This window comes from Primulina tabacum, chromosome 6 (assembly GCF_025594145.1).
Source record: "Primulina tabacum isolate GXHZ01 chromosome 6, ASM2559414v2, whole genome shotgun sequence".
NCBI classification, from domain to species: Eukaryota; Viridiplantae; Streptophyta; class Magnoliopsida; order Lamiales; family Gesneriaceae; genus Primulina; species Primulina tabacum.
In genome coordinates, this window is record NC_134555.1 from 39,206,223 (window position 1) to 39,229,880 (window position 23,658).

The window sequence follows — 23,658 nt, forward strand, 5'->3', positions numbered from 1 at the left end:
TGAATCTGCTGATGAAAAGTAATAGCACCGGCACTTGAGTAATTGATGGGTGAAAACATTCTTGAATTGATCATTGTTGATTATCCATCACCATTAGAAATGTAATTGTGAAGGTTAAGGGATGGATAAATGTTATGGGCATGGCTAGAAGAATCAGCTGAGAAATTATGCAGCAAGATCAAAGGATTTTCTTGAATCTTGCTTAAACAGACATTGTTGCCACCTTGATCAGTTCGCTTGATTTGGGGAACTGTGAATGTAGTAGGATTTACGGTTTTAATGTCGTGAATGCTGGGGCGACGCCGGTCGATTGGAGTGGTGCTCGTTAGGCGTTTGAAATACTTTTGAGCATGGCTTGCTACTTGGGTTGGGGTTTTGGTAATCACGTAGTATCTTGATATGCTCCTCCAGTCTCCTTCTCCATATCTGTGGAGTCCCATAAGACATAGCCTGCATTCATGTTGTTAAGAGATGGATGAGTTATTCATGAAAACAGATTTACCAATAAGTTGACAATACTGAGTATATTACGGCGTCATGTCAACCATTGTTCGCAATCGCGGTCGCGTAGACCGTCGCGCAGATCACCGTTTCAGTTCTCATGACATTTCACGGAATGATCAACGATGCATATATTTATTAAAAATTAATATAAATTGAAAATTTTGGAAAAATATTTAAAAATATTTAAATCAAAATAAATATCATTTTGATTAAAACGATATAGTAAATATATTTTTTATATTTTATTCACGTCTTATTGAATCACAAAACATATCTTTGTTATATATCGAAACAAGATATTATTTTTCGAAAAAAATAGTTTGACCAATATCATTTTTCAAAATTTGCATATTATTTAAATTAATATGTAATTATTGCAATCTCCAACAAGTTTCACTTATATTCTAAATTTACATTTTAAAACTATTTTTAATATATTTAAATATACTTTCAAAATTAACTTTATTAAATAAATAATTGATAAAATAGATCGAGTACTTTTATGTTCTTCTATCAATTTGTTAAAAATTCATATTATATGTATCATTTATGAAATCTATACAAATTAAGAAGAGTGAGTTGAGCTATACAAATTATGAAATCTTTACAAATTATATGCATAATTTATGAAATCATTTACCCACAATAAGGATTATGAAAAAAATAATGAAGAGAAAAAAAAAAGAAAAAAAAAAGAAGAGTAGGTCAAGCTCTTCACACCTGGGTCGAGCTCTGAAGAGTGGGTCGAGCTCAACCCTCCTGTATTTCTTTTTTTTTTTTACCGTTACGTGTCGTTTCGTCGATCCGTTCCATTCCACCGATGACACGTCGTTTTCTAGCTACGTAACGATGCCCCAAAACATCAACGTTCACCCCCCAGAACTTCGTCAAGGTGGGCCTCGTTCCTGTTCCGGAATGGCCAGAACATTCCGATACCGTTTCAGCAAACCATGATGTCAATGACAAAAATAATTAAAAAATATATCAAAATTTGATGGATCAAAATTCGAAATTGTACAAGTTAATATTCTATGACATATCTTTCTTGTGGGCAATCGACAAACAATATTTTAAAAGATTATATTTTACTTACAAAATTTTTAAATTTTGTAAATAATAAAAATATTATATTTTCCCATACGAAAATATTATTTAAATCTTAACCAGAAAACAAGGAAAAGAACCCTAGAAGAAAAGTATGTATACTGGTGTTCTTCTTCAGTCCAGGGAACTCCCTTTTGGCGCGACTGTCTCGTTTTATAGCTGCTGCATTTGCGCAAGCAGCAGCAGGAGATCCACCAGAGATGTTCTCCTTCGTCATCTCCATTTCGATATGTTTTGCCTTCCAATAATTACTATCATGATCCCTCGTAATCACCATTACTTCTGTAATTGGGAATGGGAATTTCACCACATTCAATCATCTCTACATCTACAATCAATGCCAGATAATGATCCTTGATCTCTTTTATCATCATTCGAGGATTCTTTGATCCAATATCTTCAAAGAAAGTTGGAGAAGTTGGATCAACTTCTGCCAAAGCATTCTCAAACATTTTATTCTCTTCAGAACTCCAGTCGGCTTTCTTTTTTATTGCCGCCGATTCACTATGAACCGGGGGCGACAGGAGATCATACAAAGGTTCATGTATCTCTAAAGGAAAATCAGGGAATTCCATTGATGTTTTTTGTTTGTGAATATTACAGTACTCTCTAGTCTCTAAGGGTGAATGGGAAAACTTCAAGAAAATGGCTCACTATTTATAATTAGAAATAGGAAAACTACAAATTTAGCTTGTTTTGGTGTTTATAACTCTCGTGCAAATGTTTGTGAAACCATAAATTACTCATTTAATTCAACAGTTGAAATGTACAAAAAATAAATACTTTTTGCTCGAAATAGATTTGAGAAGCTTGTGGAATAAATATAACTAATCTAAAATGGAGAAGAATCTTAAAAAATTAAATATCCATTGCAAACCATCTTAAAGAGTGATAAAATAGCTTGAATTAATTAAACTTACTTTGCATATTCGTGTGGGGCCCGTGCTCTGATTAGCGTTTAATAACCAAACAATCAGGATTCGTTAATGTAAACAATGAAATCGATTAAAAATTTTCTTTTTGGACCAATAGAAATTTCGGCATGATCTTCCCGTAAGTAGGACATCCCAAAATTTCCAAACAACACACAACAACATTTATATACTCGAAATAAAGTCATAACATCAATTCACAAACCTATAGCCGCACTATTCAGGATTAAGACATGTAGAGCCAAATCAATCCCAATCATTATAAAGTTAACAATATAGCTACACAGGGCTTACCCTGTCAGATGCATGACTCAATAATATAACACACACACACACACATATAGTTATATATTTGGGAGCTCTCAACAACAACCCAACTACTGGGCACCGCTACCTGACGCTCCACCAGACGTGTCAAATCCACCTGGATAACCTGCTATGACATCAAAAACAACCACAACATAAAAAAAAAGAGGGGTCATGCCCCAGTTCGACGAACTAGTAAAATTATAACAAATATATCTGACATGGAATAAAATCAAGTAAAATGCAATGCAATGCATGTCAGTAACAACGAAATAACGGATATTAAAACGGAGTCCAAATGAATCGCATCAGCAGCAGGAACATTGACTACCCGTGCCAGGAATGCAGCAACGCAACATCAAGCTGCCGCTCATCCATGCACGTAGATCGAGGGTCCGGTAGCAACCCGATCAATCCTCATGCAATCATCAGGAGTGTGCTAATCATATCACTCGCTCTATCGATGAGATGTCAGGAGTGATCTAATCCTATCACTCACTCTCTCGAAAAATCCAATCCTGTGGCAAATAATTCATTAATTCACATTAACTTCTATTTATTTTTTCAAAATTGAACAATTTAGCCTGAAATTTCAAAAATTCATAACTTAGGTTTTAATATTTCTAAAATTACTATACGACAATTCTATATCATCTCAACATATAATTATTGAACACTAAAATTCGAAAACCCAATTAAATAAATCTGAATTTTCGAAATTAAGCTCAAATAAATTCTGAAATTTTATTTTATCGCCAATCATCTTAGATATATCACCTACAATCAACAATATAACATATATTAATTGTTAGAATTCAAATGAATCAAAATACCCAAAATTTGAAACTTAAATATGAAATTACCTTCTACAACTCGAAATCTAACTCAGGCTAATAATTTGAGCTCTATAAAACCTAAAACAAGAGTTGTCCCATTAATTCTGACGGAAGCGGCGGCGGCCTCCGACGGATTTTTCGAGAGTCGCGAGTTTTCCTTACAAAAAGGTTACAATGGAAAGCTAATGTCGATGGTTTCCCAAATTATGTAGGGACCTAATATCATCAAAGAAGATTAGTATATCAACTACGAAAAAGATTAAAATCGAATCATTTGATTATTCGATAGTCATATGCTATTAGTGTTATTTTTTCTGTCATTGGTATTAGAGTAAGTTTTTTTAGGTTTGTATTCTAAATTGATTTCGATGAAATGACATCATGAAAGTTTTCGTTTTTTCCCCTTCTCTAATATGAAGAAGGCAAAAACTTGTGTGAGACGTTCTCACGGGTCGTATTTGTGAGACGGATCTCTTATTTGGGTCATCCATGAAAAATTATTACTTTTTATGCTAAGAGTATTACTTTTTATTGTGAATATCGGTAGGGTTGACCCGTCTCACAGATAAAGATTCGTGAGATCGTCTCATAAGAGACCTACTCTATGAAGAATGGGCAACGTGTCTACAACAGAAAATTAGATACAAAACTTAACGTACACCTTTTTTTTTTTGGGCCGATTGACTGACTATTATTTTAGAATTTAAAAAAAAAAGGCAATGCAATTTTTTTTGTACGAAAAAAAATTGCATTACAACAAAAAAAAAATTGCATGATTGGTTTAACATTTTTTTGGCATGTTTTTTTTTCGGTCAATGTCTAAATGTGATCCATAATAAGAGTTTCATAAGTTTAATATCAAAGGAAAGTTTGCCAATAAGATTGAGAATGAGAGATTGTTATAATACATGAAAATTTTTATCTTGAATATTATATATTAAGGTTGATTTATTATCCAATCTAATATTTGCTCTCATCCTATAAATATGACGAGAATTAAACACACTCTTAGCGTCCTTTAGGGTGAAGCTAAAGCGAGAAGAGCTCCAGAACGAATAGTAAAGTTAGAAATTTTTAAAAAATTATAAAATTGATCATATGCACAACCTACCTCAACATATAAAAATTTGGGATAACAAACGTTTATTTCTTATGCATTTAGATCTATCATTTTATACATGATGAAATAGTTCGACTATTAAAAGATTCTTTATCTGGACGGTGGACGAGAATATTCGATGATATACTTAACCAAAAGATATCGAACATTCAAGATATAAAAAATCTTGATCTTGTTATACTCCATATCATCTAACGATATTTGGATGTCTATCTGACAAAATAACATTTTGAATCTCTTTGGAGACGATATCATTATATGCCCTTACAAGACGCTTCACAGCAAGTGGAAGACCTTTGTGAATTCCTTCAAGGACAATGGTGCCATTACTACATTTTGCAATCTCTTTATTAGAAACAAACAATTTACCAATCGTCTGTCCACCAGTGCTGCAAGAAATTGGCTGGTTAAGGTCCTCCCAGAAATTAATACCCCCTCTCATCATGACTGTATTTAACCTCATTTTCTCGTTCTTGTTTTCCATGGTTAATCCCGTTCTTCCCAGATTCATGAGATCTCTTCCTTTTAGAAGGTACGCTCGTTGCCATCGCGTAAGTGGACAGTGCAACCCACATGATTTTTATTCTAGAGATAAATTGAAATGGTTGGTAGCAAAGGCTAGAATGGTAACAAAAATAGGCAAAAGTGATTTGCTAAACTTTCCATTTAAGAGTTAGAAAACCATGATTAGAAATCTCTCCCATCTAGCATACGAGGTTCCCTACAATTTTGATCGGAAACATGCGACGTAAGAACACCATTGAAGTCCTTTCTGTCGTGTACATCATTATACGAGGTTCCCTACAATTTTGATCGGAAACATGCGACGTAAGAACACCATTGAAGTCCTTTCTGTCGTGTACATCATTATAATTGTCAAAATTGTTCGTTGAAGGAAAATGGTCTAAAATCTTTTCAACAATTGGCTGTGGTGGAAGAGCATCTGAAGTGGACTCAGGAGGCAGCATATCTTGATGACGAGTCTGTCAGCCCATTACGCATGGATAGGAGTTCCGATAAACTACGATTTCGGAAGCCGTAGACTTGAGCTCTTGACTGACATGACAATGGCATTTTACATGGAAGACCAGGTTCAAAATACTCAGAATCATAAAGATTAGCCCCAAGCGACTTCTCCATGTCATGACAAAGATAAGCGGACCCAATTTCGGAGATGGCAAAAACTTGTGTGAGATGATCTCATGGGTCGTATTTTGTGATACGGATCTTTTATTTGGGTCATCCATGAAAATAGATGAAAGAATATTACTTTTTACGCTAAGACTATTACTTTTTATTGTGAATATCGGTAGGATTGAACCGTCTCACAGATAAATATTCGTGAGACCGTTTCACAAGAGACCTACTCTTCGAAGACACTCAAATTCCAACGTTTGAATTGGTCATATATGATGTCAATCTGTAATCTGTGCTAGTGACATAAAGCAGTAGCAGATTTTTCAAGGCAGAACCGGATTGATACTGCTCCCTAACAGAAACATTATAAAGAAAACCATCAACACTGCTCTGCCTTGCTGTTGGAGAATCAGGCATGCTATATGTACTGATTATGTACACCGATGTCTTTGGTGAAAATATATATGTTTAAATGAATATCACAATTTTTAATAGCCCAAAATAAGATTTATCTTTCTTCCCCCAGTACTGCATGTCATTTCATTTTTTGAAGCGAGAATTACACCATTATTCCCATCACTCTTGACTTTCGAGTAATAATATTGGTCTGCTGAAATATAAGTTTCAAAAGAATCTACTCCTTTTTCACAGGTGGGAAGGCAATATTATTTGATGGATTTATAACAAACAAGGAATAATAAAAATAATGTCTTTCTATCATAAGTATACCCGGTGACCGCACCATCAACAAAGACAAAACAACCGAAACGCCAAACCTACACCACAATAAAATGCGAGTACAACAGACTAAAGAAACATATACAAATCCTGAAAAGCGTCATTTTCTTGTTAAAGACAGCATGAATAAAAAAAAACAATTCATTTCCAAGATTTAAAAACTGCAATCCACGTGATCTATAAACCTGAAAAATGATATACCCTGAGACTCCAATCTCCTGTCAAACAAGAACAACAATTGAGTATACAAAAAGAGCACCGAGTAAGCTGAGGACAACATGTCAATATCTCCTTTCATTTCTCAAGTAGTCCATCCTAATTCCCCACAACTGCTCCCCTACTGTTTTCATATCCGGACGATCAGCTCGTGTGGGTGCTGCACAATCAATGGCCAAGCCTAACATTTTCGCCAGTATTTCATCATCTACAGTTTCAGTCATCAAAGGGTCTAACAAATCCATAAATTTTCCTTCGTTGTATTTCTTGAAAGCCTACATAACATGCATTCCGTGTAATGAGTTCAGCAAACAAAATCCAAGTTGTTCAGGTGAAAAATCAACTAACAATATTTGCAATCAATAAATTAATGTAGCAGGTAAAAATTATTGAATCGCATAAAAAGTTCGACTTCAAGATCCTGTACCATTATAACAAATTAAAGAAGCGATTCAAAATTATTCCACTTCGGCAAGTTTCACAGGTTCTTAAGCATAGTGAGACTCAGATATTGTAAGAATAAGACCACATTGTTGGAAAGTTTACACTTCAACTTTAAGGCATCCAAAAGGAAAAAAATCAAAAAAATTGTGCTTTGCACAATGAATATGGCAAATAACCTAGTCAGATACAGAAAGAAGCTTACCCATCTAATTGTCACCCTCTCCTCAGGTGGTCTCTTCAAGTCCACAGGTCGACGACCAGTTAAAATTTCTAATAACAATATCCCAAACGAGTAAACATCACTTTTGGCTGTGAGTTGATTTGTTCTCATATACTCAGGGTCAAGGTAACCAACAGTTCCTTTTACTTTGGTGGATACATGTGATTTGTCCGAGTCTTCTCCCAGCCTGGCAAATCCAAAATCTGCAACCTTGGCTCTTACGCTCTCAGTCAACAAAATATTGGAGGACTTCACATCTCTGTGGATTATTTGCTTCTCTACATTAAAGTAAACAATAATTAACCAGATAATATGTTTTCTTCTCTTTTCAAATATATAAAGAGGTGTCGAAACAAACACATGTAGAAATAGTTGTTACCAGAATACAAATGGAGATAGGTCAAGCCGTGAGCGACATCAATTGAAATTTCAAGCCGCTGATTAAAATCCAATATCTTCCCTTTAAGACCTACCAAGTAAATATCAGCACAAAAATTGCATTATATTTCTTTAACAGTTAAAAGGAATATTGGCGACATTGTAGGATCTAAAAAGCTTTACCATCAAGATGTTCTCTAAGTGTACCGTTCGGCACATATTCTGTGATAATCAATCGTTCATTTCCTTTTTCAACATAGCCAAGAAGCTTGACTAGATTTCGATGATCAATTTTAGCCAAAAGCTCAATTTCACTCCTAAATTCACCATGCAGAGCTTCAGCCTGTTGCTTCATTTATTCATCAAGCCAAAAAAAAAAAAAATCAGACGGAGGATCGTAGCTAAGAAACATTCAATTGACAATTTTCTTTTTGCTTTTTATATATTCAATCATTCATCACTAGACATATATGAGGGGGTCAAAAGTTACTATGAACATCATCCATAGGAAAGCCAGTATCAACTAAAAGCAGATAGCATTTGAAATAACAAAGTCTTGTCCAGCCCCAGGAGAAATAAGTCATGTCCAAATAAACCCAACTAATAATCTATACATGCAGGGAATGGCGATGGTATTCTGGACCAATACATTCACTAAGGAAAAAATCTGTAAATTTCAAAAATAGACTCCTCTTCACCACACACATCGAGAGCATGCCTCTCAGCAATGACTGTCATTATTATTTACTGTAGCAGAAAAAGATTAAGCGGATGGGTCAAACATTAGGTTGATAATGAAATAAGTAAATTGTACCTTTCTTGCTCGTTTAATGGCAACAACCTGGCCGTTTGGTAGGTCAGCCCTGTAGACCGTTCCAAACCCTCCTTCACCTATCCTCAACGATGGTGAGAAATTATTTGTTAACCTCGCAACTTGGCTCATATTTAGATGGACAGATCCAAGCCTACTAAGTTTTGGTGACATGGAAAATCTTGAAGGACTGGGAGGCACTCTCAATGGACTAGGTGGCACTCTCAGTGGACTGCCTGGCACTCTCAGTGGACTGCCTGGAAACTTTTCAGACACGGGATTCATTTCTAAAGATGAAACTGAATCAACTGCAGGGATAGAGAAACCCATGTAACTACCACTTCTAGTAAAGCAAGATAAAGGTATGAAAAAATTATTATTTCACAAAAAGTGCAGAGCATCTGATTACGTGCACGAACACACAGCCAAAGGAAATTTTATTCAAGGACCCGTTGTATATGTGAAATGCTGCATGGACAGTTCGTTGATTGTGCTGAGGCAACTCCAAAAATTTTCAAACAAGTAAAAAAGACTCCCAGGACTAAAAATGATTGTCCAATCCAAAGTTAACCAATTTGGCTATTTTTTAACCGGATTATTACGATGGCAAGAAGATGCAAATTATGATAAAGCAATGTAAACATTGGATAACGAAAAAACTGATTCGACTCACTTGAATTAGGCTCCTTTGAGAGAACGGTGTGCTCGGTTTCCCTTTTCCTTGCTTGGAAGCATGGGCAAAGTAAAACACAACTTAAGACACAGAAAACTGGCACCGCCATGGCTAGCATTTTGGGATTCAATAGAGAAGTTTCAGTGTGATTATCTTTACCATGCTGAGATGTTTTATTGTTATCATGCCCACCACTTTCTTCCCTAACCACAGTTTTTAAAAATTTTCTTCCCACTTGCAAGTGCAACTTTTCTGCGATGCAATAGACATATGCCCGACTTTACAACGGTGATACTTGATAATTATATAAATCTAACAAATGAGATTTTGAATGGTAAATAAAACTGACTAATGAACAAAAAAATAATTAAAAATTGAAAGATGGTGCATACCAACTGCAAAATCCAACCCACAATACTCTTTTCCTATATTTCTTGAAAAGAAGCAATGTCTCCCATGATCACTTTCCAGAGCATCACAGAATATATATCTGTCCACCAATTTTCCATCTACAAAAAACAATTCATGGCCAAAATCACCCACATGCCTAACATGGAATGTTCCACAAGCCTTCCGCTGCTTCGAAAACTCCGAAGCAGATGTAACGGGGGATTTTACCAGCACAAGTAGACTTAAAAAAGTTAATGCAATTTTCAGCAAAGAGAGGCGCAGAGATTCCATCTTTCAAACACAACGATAGCAGAGGCATCCTCGGCTATGAATCTCCAAAAATAAGCAAGACATTATAGAATGCACAGCTGGGCAATTCAAATATAAGCAATGATCGGATTGCGTATGCTAGACCCCGATTTTCCAGAATCAAGCTAGATTCAAGAACAAACTCAAAATGTAACTGTCAATCCGTCTTCAAAATCTCCACAAACCAATCAAAGACTGATGAAGCAAAAGATCAATTCGGCAACTCAAATTTCCAAATCACTTCCAATTTTCTTACATTATACTTGAAGCACAAGACGGGGAATTAAAATCTACTCCCTTGACTTCAAGTTTCCCTTCAAACAAACAAACCAAAAAGGATGCCAGTGGTCAAGCAGTTGCCACAAAAGGAAACATTTTAAACCCGGAAACCGAAAACCATTAATTCATAATAGACTTCTGAAAACCCATGAAAATAGCCAGACCGAAGCCGATATTATCTCGATCAGACTTTTAATTGACTATCCTGGAACTATGAAGATCCTGCCACACGCCTTGACAGACCAAGACCGTAATAAAGGCCAACCCCCAATTCATAAAACGCCCTTTAATAAACTTCAGATAACGTGAGACTGGCCAAAAAAATTTAATCCAAAAAAAAAAAAAAACCCACCACAAACCCACCATAGGCTAATAGAAATATACCAGAACCAAACGAAGACAGCTTCAGAGTCGCTCGTATTTCAATTCCAACATGTACCCAAGAAAAAAATACCAACATATATCTACTAGGGAAATTAAGACAGGTCATCAATTAACGCAAGTCAAAAATCAAACCTGAGTAAAGGTGGCTGCTGATAGCTGGACCGGAGAAAGGATACACATACACAACACAAGTGTGCGTTTCTTGGCTGTGGAATGTGTAGTGTATAATTTGAATGCTTGCAGTGGTAATGTCGAAGAAGAATCAAAGGAAAGTTCGAAGAGACCGGCTTCCGATTGACCAATCTTACAAAAATGGTGGGCTCCGTTGTGTGAACACATTTGGTTTCGCTTTTTTTTTTTTTTTTGGTTTTATTTATTACCTTGTTGGGCTCTAATGCTGGGGTCCATCGTCCCTACCAACCACCTTCCATATTTTTATTTTTCAATTTTCTAAAACACTTATTTCACATAACCACCAAGTTCATACCATATTAGTTTTTAATATTTAAAATATTTATTTTCATAGGAACTTATATTTGACAAAAATTTGTACGAGACGATTACACAAGTCGTATTTTATGAGACGAATATCTTATTTGGGTCATCAATGAAAAAGTATTATTTTTTATGCTAATAGTTTTACTTTTTATTGTGAATATTGGTATAGTTGACCCGTCTCACAGATAAAAATTTGTGAGACCGTCTCACAAGAGACCTACTCCTTATATTTACATACAATTTTTTTTTAAAAAAAAATTGCATTTTATTTGTGAATCGTCAAACGGCTCATCCCGCCATACAATTTAAGTTTAACTCATTTAAAGACATTCTTAGATGGTAAACGGCGCCGATCGCGGGGTGGTTGGCCCACAAGCTTGAAAAAAATTACCTTTTTTAATGAAAATTGTGAATTTTTTATATTAATTACTTTGTATAAAATGTATATGTGTTGAAAAAAATAATTAGAAATTTTATTGATATTTTTTTATAAATATTTATTTATTTATGAAATAATTTTTTCATTAATTATCATGATTTTTATTTATTTATTTATTTAGCCAATCCGTCTAACCCGCAACCCACCATGAGTTGGGTTGGGAGCCTGCCATTTGACGAGTTTTTGATTGATCGGGCCCGTTTCGTCATGGGTTGACCTGTTTGACAGATATATATATTTTACATATAAAAATTAATATAAGTAAATATTTTTTTTGAATTGATTATCATGGGAAAAAAACTAAAAATTTTAATATGTTTTGATGTAAAAATAAAATTACATTTTACGTTTCATTACTAGCTAATAAATATAATATAAATCATAAAGTCTACTAAAAAAATTTACACCGCAATGTATTTAATTATTATTCAATATGGTAAAATTTTGCTCATGAAGATTTTTTCAATTATGGTAACAAAAGATGGTTTTTTTATTGGTACATTTTTGCTCATAAATACATGGAATAATATTTACGTATGGAATATAATATTGTGGAAAGATTCAGAAAAATTTCTGGGAATCTGATTTCCAAATGATTTGCAATTCTTGATCGTTTATATTTCCAAAGAGACGAATTTTAAGGTTTCTGGCCGTTGCAGTGTCCAAATGAATACGCTGAAGCCTTCGCAACCCCTCTGCAACACCGGAACTCGTTTCCCCTCCCAGCGGCTTACAAATGACGCTATCTCCGCCAAATTCCGCCGTCATGAACCTCGCCGTTCTGCAATGGTTCGGATATTTTCTCAAATCTCACATCGATCGGTTCCTACGGTTACTATTCCCTACACGGAACTAAAGGTCTATGTTTTTTCAAAATTCACGTTTCTGTTTGTTTTCTGGATGATTATCGGTGTCCTGATGCTTGTTTTTCATTTTTGGTTTTTGTGTGTGTTCATAATTGTAGGATCAGAGTGCTGATTTATCAGGAAAAATAGAGCAGGGATTTGGGCCTAATGGCCTGGGTATTCTATCCATATCAGAGGTATGGAATGATTGCATGCATCCTTGCCAACTGGTTTAATTTACGATGACTAACTCTCTTATCTTTGTGGTGGTTTTGAGAGATTACCACTGTTTCACACGTTCTTATACACTGTCTTGAGATCAGACTTGTTTTTAAGGCAATTTTCTTAGTACGTCTATGATTGCATTGTGTTCCATTTCTTGGTAGGTTCCAGGGTATACTTCACTGCGCCAAAATCTTTTACGACTTGCACCTAGGTATGAACTTACTGAGTTACTTGTACTCTGTCCGTTGAATATAGAATTGGCAAAGACGATAGAAACTTAAATTTTGAAACTTTTCGTTCACTTAGAGCATGAAGAAAAATTTGCTTCTTAATTTACTTGAATATTTTATTTTCCTAAACAGACTAGCAAACCTTCCAGATGAGGTAAAAAACAAATTAGAAGACCCTCGTAGCAGGTATTGCCAATCATTTCTTGATTAATCTTCCTATCACACCTTTTACTGGTTTTTTATCAGCTATTTTCTACTTCGCTTAATTTCGGTCCCCGCTGCTTTATAAGTTGGATTTCCTATATGGTGTGATTCATTTGTGACTTCAAAATATTGATTAACCTAAAGTTTGTTGAGTACATGCATGTAGGTACAACATCGGATGGAGTCATGGCAAGGAGCAGCTTGAGTCTGGAAAACCCGGTAATAAATTGATCCTTTGTCCTTAAATTAAAGGAACTAAGCTTTCTTCCGTAAGCATACCTTATGGATGCATGTGGCATTCGTGGCATCTATGTGAGATAATAGCTGGATGTAGAATTTCAGTAAAATTAGAATTACATTATGATGATAAATCAATATGATTAATTTCTATTTATGTTCTTTTTACTTTATCATTCTTTAACCTGAGGAACTTGGTTTGCTGCAGATATGATGAAAGGCTCCTTCTATGCTAATCCGATACTTGATGTACCTACAACTGAACTATCACATGTTGAACGGTATTGCTAGAAGTTACCACCCTTTTCATGAGTAATAACTAATAATAAGCATCATTTCTTATGATATTGGGTAATTGATAGCTTAAAATATCGATCTGCATTGTTTTATGCCCCCTCTCTTTCTCAGGTTTTTTGTGAACTTGCTATTTGTTTTTTTTCTTATTTTTATACTTGTTCCTGAACCACAGAAGTATAAAATATTAGTGTACCCCTTTTATTTGAAGGGCTATAATGCTTAATTATTTGAAGGGCTATAATGCTTAACTGATTAAAGGATGGTCGAGACTGTACTACCAAAAATAATCTTTTCAAATTTGTCCAGTACACATTCTATGAAAAGCCTAATTTATTATAAGGAATATGTTTGTTGATTATTCTTTTCTGCTGAATAGTTCTCTGAAACTTATTTTTCTGGGAGTACTGAGTAGTAGTATGTGTTAAGTAGAGCTCCACTCTTCATTTCTTGAATTTGTGTGCACTATAATATCGAATCAGTGTCCATATCCATTTAATGGGGGTCTTCTATTTGTAGGTATCCCTCGTACTGTGGGCCAAATATATGGCCTCGTGATGCTGTGCCAGAACTTGAAACGGGTATGAGTGCTAGCTGGTTTTTTATAAGTTTCAGCAGTGTTCATCGATTTTCTATTACAGTTAACTTTTAACCCCACTTAAATTTATTGGATTTCTCCTTAACCCTTGAGTTATTACCGGTTTTCAGAATATTGTTGGTGGTGGTTACCTTTGGCAATTTATCTGAACACGAAGTAGTTACAAAATATGTCAGGCAATATGATAATAGTTTATGAGTCAAATTCTGATTATTTGTTTTATGATGGCGCTAAAATTTGAATTTCTAATGGTTAACACACCATATTTAATGTGTTTCCTCGCTGTTAAATAATAAACCGGAAATTTTGTCTGTGTATCAATACTTTATAAAATGTTTTGCTGTCCTAATTTTTTATCACCAGAATATTTTGCTTTCAATTGACTCGTCCTCTCAAAAGTTTCATGGAATTACTTGATTTATGGACTTTTAGTTTTTGTCTTGCTATGAGATATCTCTTAGGTTCTTCCATTTTTAATACAATTCCTTCACTCTTACTGTTGGCTATATCGCTTATATTTTTTCATATTAATATGTAGAGTTTAAAGCTCTTGGAAAGTTGATTCTGGATGTTGGATTACTGCTTGCATATCATTGTGATCGGTATGGTAAGAAATTTGTGGGACTTTATTTTTCTTTTACTAGTCTAAATGAAATTCAACTGTCAACAAAATGTTTATGAGCCATTTTTCTTGCTGTTTGTTGCTTTAATTTTTAATCGTTGATGTGTTTCTTTTTCAAATTACTGATTTTTTCGAAAGTCATCATACCGTGATTAACAACAGATCCACAACTTTAAAAATTGAACGCTGTTCTGTAAGTCTTGTTGTAATATCAGAACATGTCTTGCTGGGAATTTATAACGGAATAAATATTTGACATGCATTAAAAAATTATAAGCTCTGAATTTTTAAGCATGTCTGCTTTGTGGGTGACTTGGTTGGGCATTTGCTGCTCAGAACTCAGAAGGCATTAAATTGCACCTTGTGTTTGCTGTTTCAGTTTTGAAATATTTCATCTAATGCGTTGGTTCTTGAATTCTACTTGTGCAGCATCAAATGGTTTCACAGTGCATGAGGATGAAGGTCTTCTACAAATACTTCTTCGATCTCGATGTCATAAAGGTCGTCTCCTTTATTATTTTCCTTCTCTTCAGAGGTACTTTGTTCTCCTTTAAACTTTTATAGCACCATTTAGAGAGGTATGTTTTGTTATCAAAATTTTATGGCTACTTCTGAGTAAGTAAAAATGGGCATTGTTTTTACATTATTCAAGTCTCTTGCAGTATGCATTCATTCATCAAAGTAAGCCGCATGAGCATTAAAATACTTGCTCGTTATATTTAGATGCCCCCACCTAAAGCATTCCTAGACAATGGTGGGGATTGAGTTGTTTCTTCAAATAATTTCACAAATCATTGGTATATGTTGCAAATAGATCAGGTCTATAAGCACAGGTTATAAGGGGGGTTATTATTTTTCATGGGTTGTGTCTTGAAAAATCGGTACAGATGCGTGAACATTATGCATAAGGTGCAAATACATGACAGTTTAATATGCCCGAGGAGCTTATGGAAGACCGCAGGCAAGATTTTGATGGTTCATATATCATGATGTTGAGGGAGACAATAAATATATCAAATATAGTTAAGTCTTCTTTAGACCTTGGAGTCCAAGGATGAGCCCATTTTCCTAGAAACCTTGAGATCGTTGTTTTGCCATTAAGGCATATAAAGATTGCACTATTATTACTAGTGAGCAGTTCGTGATAGGGGCAGTTGTGTGGTGAACCGAACCTCCACGATGAGAGCCAGAGGAAGTGATTTAGATAGTAGTCGGTGGATGCCTTTCCCAGTTTTTTTAGGAATATTTGTCATCTTATGTCACCATGTGCCTATTCCTACAATATACTTTTGACAATAAACAAAGGAAGTAAAATGGAATAAGAAACAATATTATGGCAATAAGGTTTTATATTAACAGTTTGTTTGAATTTATAAAAAAGATTTGGAATTAGATTTGAAATTGAAATTGGAATTGGGATTTGATTATAAATCCATGGAATTGGAGTTCCATTTTGGTGTTTGGCAAATATTTAAAATGTAATTTGATATTTGATTTGACAATTAAATCTAATATTCCTTATATTAAAAAAATTTGAATCACTTATTTTTAAAAATTATTTAATATTTATATAAATACTCATATATTTTTATTAAGAACAAAAAGAGTTATTTTTAACATATAAAAAATATTTTTATTGGATATTTTTTTAAGAATGAAAAATATAAAGTTTATGACATTAAATTTAAAATATAGTTAACAAATTTTGTTAAGTTAGGTTTTTATTATAAAAAAGAATGAATTTTTTTTTTAGAAAAAGAGATAATTTATAGAAATTTTTTAATATAAAAATATTTTTTATTCTATTTTCTCAAAAAAAAATATAACATAATAGTGTTAATTGATAATATATATTTTGGATAAATGATATTTTGTAATTTAAAAAAAAACGTAAAATTTATAAGTAATATAAATTTAATAGTGGAAAAAGAATCACATGAAATCCTACCAATTTTGTAAAAATTTCACTTAGTTAAATGAAATCTTATGAAATCCCATCAAATAACAATCACATTTTGAAATCTAAAATGTTATTTGTGAATTGTGATTCCATATCTCACCAAATTTCATCCAATTCCATTCTGCCAAACATATTGTAAGACATGAAGATGAAATTTTTCCTAGAATTGACATTGAGCAATCAATCTAGTAAGAATTTTGATGTGACACAACTGTTTTATAGATAAGGATTACCCCTAACACATGTAGCTCTTAACAAGAAATGAAATCACCCTTGCCTGTTGCACAAGCTAGAACTCTAAAAGACGATCAAAAAAAATATGATGACTCTTCACTTAATTATTTTCTTGCCCTAGCTTGGCTTTATAAACCCATATGGATGCGTTGGACCCATAACACCATCCCTCCTCAGTTCTTGTTAAAAAATTCTTCCCTTCCAACATGGAGGCGATGTCAGTTCCATTTGAACCTGGACTTGTATTACCGCTGAGCAGTGAAAGCTAATATATTACTTGTTTAATCACAATGCATGGGGTACTAGTATACATGCTTCTTTTGTCAATGCACGTGTTTAGAATTGACAAATATATTGATTTCTCTGAAGTTGAATAATACGAGGCTTGTATATTTAGATTTCTTGTTATACTTAATAACCAAAATTACTTTAGGCTAAAGGAAAAAAAACTGAAAAAGTACAACATCGGAAAATGAAGTTTGAAATTTATATGGGACACTTACATTATCTTTACTTTTTCTAAATGGACTACTTCACAGAGGGGAAAACCAATTTGAGCCTCGAAGGATGAGAACCATTGGTTGTTGATCCTATAGAGTATAGAGGACATTGATTCTCCGTTTCAGTCATGGAATCTTTTTATCAAGAAATGTATTTGCATGTTCTCTGGAGCGGTTTGCTATTTGAAGTTCCATTACGGATGGTTGATTTTTTATGAATTATTTTCTTTGCAGCAGCTCCATAGAAGATGGCGACTCAATGTCATCATGGTGTGGATGGCATACCGATCATGGTTCTCTCACAGGTGAGCAGATTGTTTAGATTTGGATAAAAAAAATCACAAATGTGGTTACCTTGGTTGGATAGTTTAGGTGCTCGAGGTAAATATTCATGATGTTCAAATCAATATAAGCTTAGCATAATAAAACATATATGGGAACTGTGGTTCCACTATCCTCAGGATTCTATTTGACAGAAGTTTCATTTCTAGCTGGTATTAAAAATGTACAATTATGCACATGACTGGAACCTGAAAGATGATTTTATTTCTCATCACTTCGATTAACCCGCTAATCCTTTAAAGTGCTTGTATAAAGTAAACTGCGTCATGTCTTTATTACAATATTAGTAATTTTAATTTAAAATAAGGAATGGTTTGTATGGCGATAAATTCGTATTCTTAGGCACCACTTAGTTTGTGGGATGTGATAATAGAAAGTTGTATGACATGGGAATAGTAAATCGTCAGATATGGAAAATAAAAGGATGTATAACTCCATTAGTTTACATTTCGAGTCAATTGCTGGATGAACAAAGATGTGGAAATAATTTATGTGTTACCATTCGTACCAAATGGTGCTCTGAAAGAAGTATTTGGATCGACGAGGCAAATATGTAATGTTACAAGTAAGTTATTCAGAAAAACTATGTGGACGATAATATAGTTTTTCAAGGATAACAAAAGGACTCAAGGAAGCTATTACACGCTGACCCCCAATTATAATGCAGCTTAGCATGTCCCTGATGGGGTTCTGGAGGCTGTGCCCCCAAACAAAAATTTTGAAGAGGTTATTTTAGCAATTTCAGCATAAATTTATTAAACATAGCATTACCAAATGAGTAAAGTTCTCTTTTTGTGTATCAAGTATTTTGGGGACACGATCACTAATCATCATCACTAATTGTAAACCAGAAACAAGCAGGTGATTTTTTCTATAACAACCACTTTAAAATCTGAAGGTGGACGAATGTTGAACTTCAATAGCTCTGTCTCCAAGGATATGATGAAGTAATCAGAATCTTGTATTCATAACATTATTATGAGAATCTAGTGATCATGGTTCATGGCAACTTATATGGTCCTCTGCCAACAAAGAAATAAGTGAAATCTTGGTTAAAGTTTAACGGGTCTTTCTCTGATTTACTGGATATATCAGATCTCATAATGAATAATTATCCTGAACATTTTCTGTATTGCTTTTCTTTTTCTTATATTGTGCCTCATTACTGCTTTAATCATAAGCGTAGGTCTTACTTGCGGAATGTTTATGAAAGATGCTGTAGAATTGCCCAGCCCTGACGGTGCAGCTGGCCTTTATGTGAAAACACAGTCAGGTCAAATTATGAAAGTAATATATCCTTCTGCTCATAACTAGAGTAATGCCAAAGGTTTTTTGATAGTTTCCATGCTAAATAGCTCGAATGTCTTTTCTTGTATATTACCAGGCAATAGGTTGAATTGTTCTCCAAGTAAAATTAAATCAAATCATAAATGGTATGAATTATACACAAGGTAACAACATGAGGTATTGTGGTATGGGCCATCGATATTCAAGCTTTTATCTACAGATTACATCTTGCAAAATTTTGAACCTAAAAACAATTTTATTTTTATTTACGTTGAAACCTGGTCTCTATTAGTAGAACAGAAGTATTTTCAAGATTCTTTTTTCATACATGTGGATATTTTTTTTATTTCAGCACATGTAAGAGCAGGACTTGACCAATGTGTTTTCTTGTCCCATTTTGGACAAAAGTTACCGTGCATTGCAAATTCTGGTGAAAAATTGCATATGCAAAATGTTCTTCCTGAAAATGGAGGTTAAAATTTGTGTCATAAGTAAGCTCTGTTGATCTGATTCTTAAGAAAAGATATTAGAGAAGTTTGATAATTTCATCCAGCATAAAAGGAAAGGATCATTTAGCGTAGAATTACACTTTTCAAGGCGTGCTACAAATGCTATCAAAATTAAGAAAATTAAACACACCACTGCAGCTTTGCCGCCAATTTTTTCGTTCTCTTTCCCCTCCTCTTTTCTTTTAAGATTATCATAATGCATGATACTGCAAGCAATTTAACAGATTTGAATATCATTGTTTTATGAATTGTGATTTGAATTCCTTGTCAAACTGATGGTTTAAACAATATTTATGAGATGAGTCACAAATCGAAAGAAATTTTAGAATGGAGATGAATTTTTTGAGTTGAGGGTTAAAACTTAGAAAAATGTCAATCTTTTTTTATACTCTTGCGAAGTATGTTGGTCGAAATTTCCCATATTCTTAATGTTTTAGGTGGTGTATGGAGAAGATGAAATAGCATATCAAATAGGTGAAACAACAGAGATACTGTCAAGAGGTCGGCTTTGTGCAACACCTCATTGTGTTCGGGTAATTTGGCTATTTGATTTCTTTGTTTGATGGGAAACACTGATTTTATCCATATTCTTGACTACTTACGGTATTTATTCTTCTAGGCACCGAAAGGGGAGGCAGCAGCTGGTGTTGAGCGTTCTACATTTGCCTTATTTATGCAGCCTAACTGGTATAAATGCTACTGTTAAACCTCATCTGGTCTTTTGTTCAATGTAATTATTTTCCTATATTTACAATTGGCATTTCTTTGGAGCTAGCAATCTTATCTTAGATTAAATTACTGGCATCATGATTGGTATCATTTCTGCGCGTACTACCTGATATAGTATTTGGTGCTAAAATTTTTATTCTTATATTGATTTTCATGTGAGACGAAAATATAGCATGCTGATTAATTACATAGAAATACGAATACATGAATGGAGTGGGGAATTGTTATGCAATTCAAAGTGACAACGCAACTTGGCACCTAAATCTTACGGAACCTAGACTGTACAGGAATTTATCTCCATTGTAATAGGAAAGACCCATTGCAATGGGTATATATAATGGTTGAACCAACCTATCCTGATATATTTTGGACTTTGGTGTGTATATGTGACAGTTGAGCCTTTTTTAGTTGTATCAATGTTTCTGAGAGTCTTTGATCCGTGTTTTCTTGTTAGGGATGAAAAGCTTAGATTTCCCAAAGACGTGAGTATCCATGAGGTGAGTCTTTTGGCTCACTTTTTTTAACCACAATTTTATAATAATGCTGCACTTCTTATGAGGTATTGAAAATCAATTTCAATCATCTATTTTCCTTAGCTACATTTTGTTCTAGAAAATAGTCACCGTACATGCGCATTCAATATTTGTATAAAAATTTTGTACAAATATACATCTATAAGAAGCATTTCTTGTAATAGTACGAAGGTTAAAATGTTCAAAAAACTTTGTTTCACTCCAAACTCAAGTGGAAGTTAAAATGTTGCATTTGTAAGTTTTGGAAGATATAAATAAGAGAAATCGAAGAAAAATAGCAACATTTATGTTTCTCTTTTCTTTAATTTTTTTTATTCATAGTTTTTTCTGGTGTTTTTTCCTCATAGTTTATGGTGCCCGACGAGTGTGTTTCTTTTGGAGATTATACTGAAAAACTGCTGGACAAGTATTATGACCTCAAATAGGTTGTTGACGGATTCTTTCGGGAAAAAAACATTGTATGTCAGTCATTACGAATCTGTCTTCTTCTTTCCTTCTTTTTTGTCAATAGTTTCTGTGCTAGAATGTGAATATTCAAATTGGTTTAGCATTTTGAGATTATTCATTGACATTGGGCATTGTAGATTACTTGGTTCTCCTATCTTGTTTGTTATATTGTATCCCACTTTCTCTTTATAGCAGTTTGGAACTTTCTGTTTTATCTATTATTTGTATTCGATAAAATAATAAAACCAACTAATGTACATTATCTTTTTCCCATTCCGGAGAGTTAAGACGCAAATACTGAAAGGAATCTCACAAGGTCTATTTTTATGTTTTATATAAGTATTTACACATGGACCAAAACCTGAACAAGCATTGTTGATTATTTTTTTCACAAAAACTAAATTTTAGCTCAAGATAGAGGATTGTCCAAGTACAACTCTCAGGAAATCTATCAAACTGATGTAGAACATCTTAGCACACTCCTTCACATCCAGGAATAAACAACTGGAGCGTCGACATTAATGAGTGGTCTAATTATAGGTAGTTCAAAACATAACGGTGGATCTGAATTTTGATATCATGTTAAAAGAGAAGAGTTGAAAAGCTCAGCTCTCATTGCTTAAGGCCAAATGGTTTGCATTAATGATAGATTTGTATCAACTGTTTTGGATTTGAAAAAATTGATTTAAGGAAAAAAAATTATGTTATGATTGGAACTTGGATCTAACTCAATCACAAAATCTAGTTCAAAGGGGGAGGATTGTCCAAGTCCATGTATGCAATTCACAGAAATTTTATCCAACCGATGTGAGACAACTAACACACCCTTATTCACATCAAACAATGAACATCTGCAGCGTGATATTTACAAATGACCCAACTATGGGCCGTACACAATATAACAATGGAACATGAGCTCTGATGTCATGTTAAGATTGAAACGTGGACCTAATTCAACCCCAAAAGCTAGCTCAAGGTGGGAGGATTGTCGAAATACATATATACAACTCTGAATAACTATATCCAATCGATGTAAGACATCTTAACACTTTTCATGTGATTATTACTTCCAAAACATTCCATTATTAAATTATAAAGTGACCTACAACATGAATTTTGAAAATTCAAATTAATCTCATCCGACAATTATTGACGATTAAATATCTTGTGAGACAGTTTTATAGGTTTATATCCGATTATCCGTGAGAGGGATCAACTCGATCTATAACTATCGTGAATATAATATTTTTGGCATAAATTAATATTTTTTCCGTAAGTTTGATCAGAAATTGTCTCATAAAAGTGAACCGTAATATTGTTTCAAATGAGTTTTTGCGTTTAAGCAATTTTATTCTCTTGAAATAAATTTGAATATAAATATTATTTTCCAAAAGATTCTCCCGAATTATTTTCCCAAAATTATCATTAATAAAATAAACACTGATAATAATTTTAGAACAATAATTTCCCATCCTCAAGGGAAACACCCGCATATCATGAGATAACGTGTGATTCAGAGCGCTTCGTAAATTTGTTTAATGTATCTGGTACACATTAAATTAAAGAACGTAAAATAGATCAGAACAAATACATCTTGTCTTCCTGTCAACTTATCCTTCCACAGGCATACTAAATTCCTAATGAGCTGATAGACATAGCAGCTCAAAGAATGAAACTTATGCATGATTCAAAGGCGGTTGCGAACTGAAAAAACAAGACACAAACTGAATGAGAATTGCTCTTCAATTCCTTCCCCGCTAGTAAATGAACAGCTAAGAGCAAATTTCTGACTACAATTGTTCTTTTTGTTTTTCTTGGAGGGGTTGTGAATTTCAATGTGAGTAAACATTCTACACAAAGCTTTGGCAACTCTTAACATACTACTTTGCATGAACTCGTGAACCCACAATTCATTACTGAAGCTTTGTACTGTTTCTGTGATAGCAATGGTTTTTGAACCCACAATTTTTCGAAAGCAAGACGGACTTGACAGAGGTAGTCAGGCGTCCAGAAGAAGAGTCTGACCTTTCTAGTACCATCTGGTTATTTGAGGTGACAGCAACCGAATCACCAGACATGGGCAAAACTCTCAGAAAGGAACCATTCATTTTTTCTCTATGACGAAAATTTTCCGCATAACTATC

General features: G+C 33.9%; 3 protein-coding genes across 5 annotated transcripts; 1 reads left to right on the plus strand and 2 right to left on the minus strand.

Moving 5' to 3' along the window:
• Positions 1 to 80: 80 nt before the first annotated feature.
• Positions 81 to 2,183, minus strand: LOC142550258 (transcription factor DIVARICATA-like). Its single transcript, XM_075659495.1, is given in 3 exon segments — positions 81 to 450; positions 1,711 to 1,770; positions 1,804 to 2,183. Coding segments are annotated over 3 exon segments (810 nt in total).
• Positions 2,184 to 6,697: 4,514 nt separating this feature from the next.
• On the minus strand, positions 6,698 to 11,121 carry LOC142549435 (calmodulin-binding receptor-like cytoplasmic kinase 3). Of its 2 annotated transcripts, none has more exons than XM_075658380.1 (8): positions 10,914 to 11,121; positions 9,812 to 10,432; positions 9,420 to 9,671; positions 8,750 to 9,054; positions 8,119 to 8,278; positions 7,937 to 8,026; positions 7,540 to 7,835; positions 6,698 to 7,168 (listed from the first exon to the last, which is right to left on the minus strand). In XM_075658380.1, the coding sequence occupies exons 2-8, from the start codon at positions 10,098 to 10,100 to the stop codon at positions 6,959 to 6,961; spliced, it is 1,602 nt and encodes a 533-aa protein (XP_075514495.1). In that variant the 5' UTR covers positions 10,101 to 10,432; positions 10,914 to 11,121; the 3' UTR covers positions 6,698 to 6,958. The 2 variants fall into 2 exon arrangements, with proteins under 2 accessions (XP_075514495.1, XP_075514494.1); XM_075658379.1 differs by having other exon boundaries at positions 8,119 to 8,284.
• A 1,128-nt stretch (positions 11,122 to 12,249) lies between these two features.
• On the plus strand, positions 12,250 to 21,504 carry LOC142549436 (uncharacterized). Of its 2 annotated transcripts, none has more exons than XM_075658382.1 (15): positions 12,250 to 12,576; positions 12,683 to 12,760; positions 12,950 to 12,999; positions 13,151 to 13,204; positions 13,389 to 13,441; positions 13,668 to 13,740; positions 14,273 to 14,334; positions 14,890 to 14,958; positions 15,403 to 15,508; positions 17,905 to 17,972; positions 19,196 to 19,296; positions 20,243 to 20,338; positions 20,425 to 20,492; positions 20,989 to 21,031; positions 21,415 to 21,504. In XM_075658382.1, the coding sequence occupies exons 1-15, from the start codon at positions 12,385 to 12,387 to the stop codon at positions 21,490 to 21,492; spliced, it is 1,191 nt and encodes a 396-aa protein (XP_075514497.1). In that variant the 5' UTR covers positions 12,250 to 12,384; the 3' UTR covers positions 21,493 to 21,504. The 2 variants fall into 2 exon arrangements, with proteins under 2 accessions (XP_075514497.1, XP_075514496.1); XM_075658381.1 differs by having other exon boundaries at positions 12,251 to 12,576; positions 17,902 to 17,972.
• Positions 21,505 to 23,658: the final 2,154 nt, after the last annotated feature.